Raw genomic sequence first — 10,643 nt, 5'->3', positions numbered from 1 at the left:
ATACATCAAACCCCTCAAACATACTTAATGAAATAAAACATTAGAAGCATTTGCTTTTAACTACAAAACAAAAGCTGGGGTGCAAGTCAGTGGTAGCAGTTAGCATGCTTGCTGCCCCAGGCTTGATGCACACGCGGGGTGGTGGGGAGAGAGAATGAGAAAGAGAGACCCCCACACATATGCATGCACACGTGTGCATGTAAAGACATATACACATGCATGTACCCTCTCACACGCCATTAGAAGCAAGAGTATATGCTATTCAGCCTTCTGTTCAGCATGCTACTGTAGATCTGAAGCTGCACACTCAAAATTTAAAAAGAAATTGTAACGTTTGTCTGTTGAAACAGATTCTGAAGACCAACCAAGCTGTGGGAAGACTCGCTGACGGAAAAAGACCTTCAAAGAGTGCACGGAGAAATCATTAAAAATTAATACACAGCTTAAAAGATGATTGTATATAAACTCAGTACTGGAAAGTACTTGATCAGCAACAGAGATAGTTTATAAGAGTATTGTGACAACACAAATTTTAAGATCTATATGATTACACCTAACAAACTCTTTCCCAACTTGGCCTTGAACTCGCTCTGCAGCTCAGGCAGACTCCCAAAACAAACCCGAACTCCTTTATTGGAAACTTCTTGGAAAGCACTGATTCTAGTTTCATTGGGGGGAAAAAAAAACAAAAACAAAAAAACAAACCTTCATTTTGCACTGAAAGTGAATCATTGCTTCCAAACTTCCTTAATGACAAAGAATTATCAAGTAAACTGGCCTGTAGTGCCAGTATTAGTGAATCTGCCTGGGCTGCAGAGCAAGCTCAAGGCCAACTTGGGAAACAGTGAGACTCGGCCTAAAAACTTATAAAAAGAGCTACAGTGAGGGAAGAAGGGAGGGAGAGAGGGAGAAGGAGACAGAGAGAGGGAGAGAGAGACTGAGAGGGGGTGGAAGGGAGAAGACGGCTAAGAGTCCTGCCTAGCTTGCACAAGGCCCTGGTATACTTCCTTGTACCCTCCGTTTCCCAACCTAAATGTAAAAAATGTGTTAAGTAGTCATAGTCTTTAGAAACCTGACTCAGTCAGTCACTCCCATAAGTCCCTACTAACAGGACAAAAATGGGTGGATAGGATCTTGTACAAGGCATTACCGTGTACTCTATAACTGGCTTGTTCAAGAGAAGTGGAAAATAGGACTATTCTAGTCAGGGTCCGTTAGAGAACAGAACTGAGTAAATATATATATACATGGATGAATATACATACATACATATATAAACATGGATGAACATATACACACATGTGTATGTACATATATACACATATGCATACATATATACATGTGTATATTAAGTGAATTTGTGTGTATATATATGTGCATATATATGTATGTGTAGATGTATGTGATTTTTTTCAGGGTGGCTCACAGGAGGTGGTCCAGCCAGGCCAACAATGGCTGTCTACTAACAGAAAGTCCAAAAACCCAGTAGTTTCTCAGTTTATGAGGCTGGATGTCTCAGCTGCTCTTCAGTATACACTGGAATACCAAAGAAGTAGGTTCTAGTGCCAGTAAAGGAATGGATTTTTCAGAGAGTGAAGGCAAAAAGGCGGAGAGCAAAGAGCTTCTGTCCTCCATGTCCTTCTTACAGGCTGCCGCCAGAAGGTGTGGCCCAGGGTTAGGGGTGGGGCTTCCTACCTCAAATGATCCGGTTAACTGCAAACCCCTCACAGGTGTGCACAGCAGCTTGTTTTTAGTTGATTCCAGGTGTGGTTGGGTTGACAGCTAAGAGCAACCGTCACAAGGATGCAGGGGAGCGTTTTCACTTAAAAGTTAAAGAAGTAGTTGAACCAGAGAACGCTCCTATGTTGGCACCTTACCTTCTCACAGTACCAGCCTCGGTTGACGCCCACATTGCCGTGCCCGATGGATACCCGGCTCAGGGGGCTGAGGAGGACAGCCAGATCGATGTGGAAGATGTCTGTGCGGCCCCTGTCAAACACGCCACCCTCTAGGAAGATCTTCCCGCTGTTCTTACTCCCTCTGGCTCCATACATGACCAGGTAGATTTTAGACTTGGTTCCAGCTCCACGGATATCTCCAGTGAAGACAGTGACAATATAGCTTATGGCTGGCATGGAAAGAGAGAGAGAGAAAAAAAAAAGAGGGTTTAAAGCAGCTTCATTGAAATATTCCTCTGTTTCCATCTTGGCTACAGCACTACTCTGCCACACACACCATGTCCACTCACATTTTTTTCACTCAGACCAGTCTCCCTCACAATCTCATTTTGCTTTTCAACATTGTGTTAGTATATGTGAGGTTATACTAACCGCATCTATTATTTCAAGAAACTGTCAGCACTCATTATGGGAAACAGAGAGAAGAGGGAAGTTGAGCTGCTTAAAAATAGTACTGATTATTAATGTAATTACCGTGTGTACATTTTTAATAGCTGCTAGATAAATTTTGTTATGTCTAATCAAATTATAATAGTCAGGTCCATTGATGGAGATTTATATCAGCACTATCTCGTTCATTTAGCTGGCTCTTTTGCTGAAAATATAACTTTTGAGAGAGGGCACTAACATCTCCCTGGTCACCTGGGCTGAGAAAGAGGGAGAGGCACAGTAAGTTGCGTCATCTTGGGTTTTGATCAGTTGGGAGGAATTGTGAGCGCTTGGAATTCTGCAGAAGAACTGCCAGGGCTAAATAAACCCCTAAATAGGGCAAAAAGAACAAAGCAAGGCACAAGTATTTGAAACAGAAACTCTGTTAAAGGCTTGCTGGCACTTTTTTATTCTGTCCCAGGGTTTAAGAACAAAGAAAACAGCAAACATGGCAGGGAGTCGGGGTGGCGGGCAGGCATGGAGATGAAGATGTCCAGAAAACAGAAGGCATAGTGTTAGCAAGAGTGAACCATGGGCAGAGGCAGCGGGGGAGACAGAGGCACTGCAAAGTGGTGGGGGAAATGGTGTCATCGAGTCTCCTGATGGCAAAACTGGAGCCAATCTGTAGTGCGATCTACATGTTACCCTATAAAACTCTGGCTGTGCCTCCAGTCAGGGGGAGAGATGGCCTTCAGGGGAGGGGTAAGTTCTCAGATGTATACAACACGCATGCTTTTTCTCAAACTCCAATGACCACCTCAGACAGGCTTAGAATGGAGGTTTCCTATGGTAAGAGGACTTGAGGAGGCAGACCAAATACCAAGTCTGTCTTCAATAAGCTCTGTGACCCTGGAGAGTGTTCTTAACTTCTATATGCCTCTGATTACTCACCTCATGATCTCAACAAGAAAATGACTATGTTGTTGGTGGCCATGGGGATTAAACAAAACATAAGAGGGTCACAAATTATCCTTATGGCTTCCTCCTTTAATTCCTTCTACCCATCAATGTCTAGGGCCATTACCCTGTCTCCTCAGATATCAACAGCCTTGGCTGCAGCCGAGAGAACCAGACCATTTTCTGGGGCAGCCAAGATGCTGTCTTCAAACCCAACTGGCTCCTGCCTGAGCACAGTATGGGCACTGTCGTAAACCCACAGGCATGGGCACTGACTCTCCAGAAAGGATGATTCAGCTGGGTCCTCACCTCTCTCTAGCCTACCTGTGGTCTCAGCTCCACCCACTAAGATGTCTCTTTGGATTTTTCCGTCATCTTCATCCAGTGCCAGCCAGCGGTTAAGGGGGAAATCATACTTCCTTTTGTTCCCAATATCTTCAATGATAATCTGAGAGGAAAAAGAGAGGAGGGAAAGCGCCTGAGCATCATTGAGGGGTGCACCTGCTAATCTACAGCCCCGTCCAGTCATGGAGAATACTCTAAGAACATGCTCGCGTGTCCTCACATCTCAAAAACGGCTGATCACAGGACACAGCTGCCACTAGGAAATCCTCGTAAAGCCATCCAGGGATGATTATCAATCACCACTACTCGAATCTCTAGCCACTAGTTTCCCACTGCTTGAAGGCATTTTAGAGAACTGAAGCAAAAAGTGTATCAGGATATGCTCAGTGAGCTGGGACAAAAGAAGGGGGCTGGGGAGCAGGTCTGGATTTGAGAAGACGAATTCCTTATTGGTGGGAAGCAGAGTCTCTGCAAGGGGAACTATGGGCTGAAATCAGGACAAGGAATCCTGGGACATGGTGGTCATGTCAGAAAACATCAGCAGCTGCCAGGGAGGCAAATGTCAGTGGCCATAGAGGAAGTCTCTCCACCAAAACAACCATATAGCTGGAGTGGTGAAGCCATGTTATCTAGAACATACTAAAGAGATACTAAATACCCTCCAACTCTTCCTTTTGGATACAGCTATAAAACAAGACTAGAAAAACAGACATACTCTATGATGAACAGTGAAAGCATACACCATAAGGTGCTTTTTTGGAGAGAGAGAGTTGAAAAGCAAGAACCATTATCTGGAAGGAATATTCTCCACTTATCAACAAGCCCACAAGAAAAGCAGATCTTCTAAGAGGCATGAGGGAAAGACAATGATGAGCTCTTTTGGGGAGACTGAGTCCAGAGAAGGGACCTGTCCCTGGTTAAGTTCACTGTATTCTATGGATTCAGGGACACCACATATCCCAAGGCAAGACTTTCCAATGTGAAGGCCAAGAAGGGTAAGACATCCCCTAAGGGAGGACACCCCCTAAAATGGACAGGAAAGCATGAAGCTGCCAAGCAGTGGAGGTTTCTTGTTTATCCTTCCTAAAATGGGCCACAGATACATCCAATGACCCCTGGGCTTCCTCCACGAAGGCTCAGAACACCTGAGTGAAAACATGGAGTGGCCTTGAAGTCACCCCAGCCCCCCTTCTTTCATCCCAACTCACTGAGCATATCCTGTTTAGGTCACTGTGGAGTGTCAGGTGTGACTAAATATCTCGCCGCTCAGTACGGGAGTCACTTCCACCACTTTTACATAGTCTGGTTGAGTAGGACTCTGTTCTTCACAGATGAGGGAAACACACACACACACACACACACACACACACACACACACACACAGCAATTAGGAGAGTCTGGAGGTTCATGGTAGAGACTTGGAGGATAATTAGGCCCCGGGCCCGATGAGAGAACTAGGATTCTAGAAGTTCTAACAAGGTCAGTCTTGGAGGCAGGACGGCAGGAAGTCAGCATGGATGGACAGTGACGTAAGCAGCAGAGTAGGCAGGCTCAGTTTCAGGCCTCTGGGGAGCCAGACATTCCCCTCCCATGCCTCAGACTGCACACAAGCAACTGAACCTACCTTGGACAGGAACCAACCTGCAGAGCTCCCCTTGTTGTTGTGGCCCACATTGATCTTCATCAGCTGCCCCAAATCCGGAGCATCCAGCATGAACTTGTCTTCGGCTCCCTTTTCAAAGTTGTCCTTTTCATTTTCCAGCCTACGCTCTCCTAAATGCACAGACACAAGAAAGTTAAAAAAAAAAAAAAAAAAAAAGACACACAGAAGAGAAGAAAGAAGAACCTTAATGGTCCACCCACTGAAAGAGCTCTTACAAAGTCCAGGGCGGCTCCCTGCTGGGATCTAACAGCTCCTTCCATCCCTCCAGCCTCTGGAAAAGCTCTGTTGGCCTCCTGTGCTGCTGGTGTCAGGGTCTCATAACTGGATTTCTCATTTCAGCCTTATTCTGCAGACTTTGCTGCTGTGAACCAAACTGTACCCCTATCCTAAGACTTGAGGTCCCATCTTAACTTTTGCTTGTCCTAACCCAGAGTTGAGTGTGGTGTAGGGGCTGATGCTGGGATCCTGGCCACTTTGCTCACTGCTCTGCTGGACGCAAAGCCAGTGACTATCAGCAGACACCGTTTGTGTCTGTCATGGATCTTCATCTTACTCCTTGCTACAACCCACAAGGACACAATGTTTAACTTGCTCCTGCAAATGAAGAAACTGAGACTTAGAAATAAATGCTTTGTCCCTTTCTAACCCATTACGCTGTTTTGCAATTCTCCGTTGTACCATAAGTACACAAGTTAGTCTTTCTCATCTCATCAAAGCATCAACTTTTGGCTCAAATCTTTCCATGGTTTCTCTTTTCTAAATTGACATTTTGACACCCAGAAAGACAGAAAAAAGTTACCAGTATTCAGGTACCACCACCCAGATGTGAGGGACAGGGCAGTTGCTAACATTTTCTCTAGTTTGCTTCAGCTCCTTCATGTTTCTACAAAACATTTATTTGTTCTCATTTCATGTGTGTGAGTGTTTGGCCTGCACGTATGTAAGTTCGCTTCGTGTGTGGCTGGGGCCCAAGGGAGCCAGAAGAGAGTGCTACGGCCTGTGGAACTGGGTTGTAAGCAACCACATGGGTGCTGGGACTAGAACTCAGGTCCTCTGCGAGAGCACCAAGTACTCTTGAGCCCTGAGCCATCCCTCCTGCCCCAAGGCCTTTCACTTATTTTTTTTTTAAGGAAACAAACCTAGTAGACATGCCTAGGCTTCCCTGTTGGCCCCTCCTGCCCTCCCCCTCACACCTAGATCTCCATGAGACATAGGCCACTTGTGGCCATTTCCTATTTCTATGTAAACGAGGGCATAGGTGCGGATCTCTCTACCTCAAGTCCTTCATCTTCACTGTGGGGCTGTCAACAGTGACTGTGTCTCTAGGTGTCTGTGTGTGAGATCTGCTACCTTCCTCCACACCACACAGGCACCAGCACTGCCAGCGCTGCTGGGATTGCTGACATCACCACGGGCCCTTGTGGAGTATCTTCCCACCTCCCCAGACTCTGTTGAGAGTGCCCTGTGGGTGCTGGTGACCGTTTGTTCTTTAGCCGCCCTGTCAGAGCCAAGTGATGGCAGCGCCGTTCTGCGTTCAAGCTGTTACTGACCTTACCATCGCAAACATCACTGAGATGACAGCTCCGAGCCCTTCCTCTGCACACACAGGCACGTGGACAGTTGTTCACCTGCTGTGTGCTCATCTTCAGCTTGTCAGGCAACACTTTTCTCCAGAATGCCTACACCCTGCTAATTCCCACCAGCAATATATGGGCGAAAAATATTAGAATAAAAATGACTGAGGCACATTGCCTAAATCGCACAGAGTATATAATACATATTATATATTCTAATATCTTTTGCTCCATTTTTAATTTCCCTATCTTGCCTCCCCATTCACTCCATCTCTGTTTTCCTTCAGAAAAGGGCAGGCCTCCTTCTATCTTTTAAATTTTTCTTAGACTATTCTGTTGTTTATTTTCTGTGGGGTGTGTGCATGTGTGGGTGTGTGCAAACGTGTGTGCATGTGAGTACTTGTGTAAATGTTTGTGTGTGCTTCTCATAAATTGCCTATCTAAATTAAAATTAAGAACACTGTCTCAAAATTCCTTTCAAGAATCCTGATAAATTTCACATTTACGTCTTTAGCTCATTGGGAAGTTATTTCTGTACATTGTGAAAAATAAGAATCTAGTTTCATCTTTTCTCAGATGGCTAGACAGTTCTTTCTTCTGCTCTGTTGGGTAATGTTATTTGCCCTTCTTCTGATACCACACTGTTCTAGTTTTTGAAGACCTGTGACTGGCTGATGAGATGGCTCCATTCATAAGGCCATTTGCTGCTAAGTTGGGCAACCTGAGTTCAGTTCCTGGGACACACACAATGGGAAACAAGAAGCAACTCACAGAAGCTGTCCTCCCACCTCCACACCTATGCCTTGGTGCATGTGTTACTCACACACACACACACACACACACTAAACAAACTGAATAAACGTAGTTTAAAATTTTGAAAATACCAACACCGTCTTAATTTCTGTCAGGGCAAGTATCTCACGTGATTATTATTGTTCCTACTATTTTCTATCCATTTTTACTTATTACAGCTACTTGTTCTGTATGTGGGGAAGCATGCACATGTGGCTGTCAGAGGAAAACTTGAAGGGGTCAGGTCTTCTTTCCCACCCTGCGGTCCCAGGGTCAGAGCGCAGGATGTCCTGTTTGGCAGCAGGTACCTTTATCTGCTGAGTCATCTCTCGGCCCTGTTCATACTGTTTTCATTCCTCAAAATTATGTTGACAACATATAGTTCTTTATGGTTCAACATCTGGATAGCCCCCTAAGCTTTGGTTGTTGGCTTTTAGGAATTTGACTGCAATAGCATCACTTTTATAAAAAAGAACCAAGGAAAATTAGCATCTTAGTAAATTTGAATCTTTTCTCATCCATGGGTACATCGCTTCGTTTATTTGTATATTGTTGTGCCATTCAAAACCCTGTATTCCCAGAAAGCTCTTTCTTTAACGTCATTCTTATGTACTAATTTCTAATGTAAATAGTATGTTTTTACACTAAACATTTAAATTATTTGTTGTTTTAATAATTTTTAAAATTTATCTTTAATCTATTATCTTTAGTAAACTTTATTTTTGTTGGTTCTGGTGATTTTTAACCTATACAAATCCTCCTGTATTTGATAGGTGATACTGTTTATGAAAATGAAAAGCTTGTTAATGGCTCGTTGTACGTCATATCTATAATCCCAGCATTCAGATGGCTGTGGCAGTAGCATCACTATTATAGCAGAAGGCCTACAGAAAGAAAGAGCAGGCAGAGGGAGGGAGAGAGGGCGAGGGAGAGGAGGGGTGAGAGACAGAAAGGGAAAGAGAGAAAAATGAGACAATGGAAAAACAAAGGGAAGAGGAGAGAAAGGAAGGGATGAAAGGGCAGGGAAAATGGTGAGGAGGGAAGGGAAGGGGACGGGAAGTAAGGAGAGGGAAAGGAAAAGAGAAAAACATTTATTCTTGTATTATCAATTATTAAAGCTTTCATTTCTTTTGTGTCTGAAATTCTTTTTTTTCTTCTCTTTTTCTTTATATTTTTATTAATTACAGTTTATTCACTTTGTTTCCCACCTGTAGCTTCCTCTCTCCTCCCTTCCCAATCCCACCCTCCCTTCCTCTTCTCCAACCATACTCCTTCCCCAGTCCACTGATAAGGGAGGTCTTCCTCCCCTTCCTTCTGATTCTAGTCTATCAGGCCTCATCTGCATTGCCTTCCTCTGTGGCCTGGTAAGGATGCTCCTCCCTCAGGGGGAGGTGATCAAAGAGCAAGCCAATCAGTTCATGTCAGAGACATTTCCTGTTCCCATTACTATGGAACCCACTTGGACACTGAACTGCCATGAGCTACATCTGTGCAGGGGTTCTAGGTTATCTCCATGCATAGTCCTTGGTTGGAGTGTCAGTCTCAGGAAAGACCCCTGTGCCCAGATTTTTTGGTTCTTATGCTCTCCTTATGGGGTTCCTGTCCTCTCCAGGTCTTACCCATTTCTTTCATAAGATTCCTTGCACTCTGCCCAAAGTTTGGCTATAATTCTCAGCATCTGCTTTGATATTCTTAATGGTAGAGCCTTTCAGAGGCCCTGTGTGGTAGGCTCCTGTCCTGTTCCCTGTTTTCTCCCTCTTCTGATATCCATCCTCTTGGCCTTTCTGAATGAGAACTGAGCATCTTAGCCAGAGTCCTCCTTTTTGATTAATTTCTTTAGGTGTACAGATTTTAGTATGTTTATCCTATATTATATGTCTAATATCCACTTATGAGGAAGTGTATACCCTGTGTGTCTTTCTGATTCTGGGATACCTCACTCTAAAGTTTTCATTTCTTTTTCTTGTCTTTTTTTTCTGGCCTTAGCTTCCTAGTATTGTGATGAATACAAGCCATAATTAGCCCAAATATATCTATGATAATTCTGGTTTTTTTTCTTTTGCAATATACTACTGTGATAAAAATCAATAAATAGATTAACTAATGTTAAATTGCTGTTGACTTCCTGGAATAAATCTAGTAGAACAGGACATTCTTATTATTTATCTATATATTTACTAACAAATTTAGTGTGCTAATATCTTATTTAGGTTTGGGTTTTTTTCCTTCATAAAAGAATGTAACCTGTATATTTCTCTCTTAATCTTACCTGCCTGACATTTTCATCAAATTCATTAAATGAACTAGATGCACTAGCTTTTTCTTTTCTTTGAAATGATTTATAGAGGATGGACATGAACTATCTCTTAAACATTTGGTAGATTTTTACATAAACAACTTGTGGTTCTGACTTGCTGGTTAATTTTTAATTGGTGTTCTCATTGCTTTAGTGTTGGAACCTGGCTTCTGCAAGCCCTCGAGACAGTCAAACCTTACAGGATGCTGAGATGAAGGGCCAGGCTATGACACGGAGTGGCATCCACAGGGCGTGGACCACCGCTTTTTACCATGCCAAGGGAGAACCTTGTGCTTTACAAGTATGAATGCTAACACAGAGAGCTGGGACTGGTGATCAAGATTCTTCCAGGTCAATTTTTATGAGACTCCAACTCCAGGACAGAGAAAATGCTTCTCCAGTGAGGCAGCGCTGAGATCCCCAGTCCCTAGGTCAATATCCCTCTCCAGAGTCTGCCATCTTGGCTGCCTCCTGCCCAGATACCTAAAATGAGGCAGATATCGAGGCTTCCACATCTGCTGTCAGCACTGTTAGTGTCCTGCAACATATTTTGTTTCAAATTATATGTCCGATGATGAAGATGATGGTAGTGATGATGATGTAGTATCGTGATGGTGATGGTGGTGTCAGTAGCATACCTTTCTTTACTTCTAACAAAGTAGTTTGCCTACATCTTGACCTTGATGGAT

The 10,643-nt window shown here is 43.7% G+C and overlaps 1 protein-coding gene across 3 annotated transcripts in view; it reads right to left on the bottom strand.

Moving 5' to 3' along the window:
* Positions 1-10,643, bottom strand: part of Loxhd1 (lipoxygenase homology PLAT domains 1) — a 150,660-nt gene that overhangs the window by 106,879 nt on the left and 33,138 nt on the right. For all 3 annotated transcript variants that reach the window (XM_055622789.1, XM_055622790.1, XM_055622791.1), the window contains exons 6-8: positions 5,254-5,402; positions 3,609-3,732; positions 1,878-2,128 (exon numbers count right to left, since the gene is read on the bottom strand). In XM_055622789.1, the coding sequence (XP_055478764.1) occupies positions 1,878-2,128; positions 3,609-3,732; positions 5,254-5,402 (524 nt within the window). The remainder of the gene's footprint in view (positions 1-1,877; positions 2,129-3,608; positions 3,733-5,253; positions 5,403-10,643) is intronic.

The sequence above is a fragment of the Psammomys obesus genome, unplaced genomic scaffold (genome assembly GCF_907164565.1).
Source record: "Psammomys obesus unplaced genomic scaffold, mPsaObe1.curated_primary_1811, whole genome shotgun sequence".
NCBI classification, from domain to species: Eukaryota; Metazoa; Chordata; class Mammalia; order Rodentia; family Muridae; genus Psammomys; species Psammomys obesus.
Note: the sequence above shows the minus strand (reverse complement) of the source record. Positions and strands in the feature narration are given on the sequence as shown.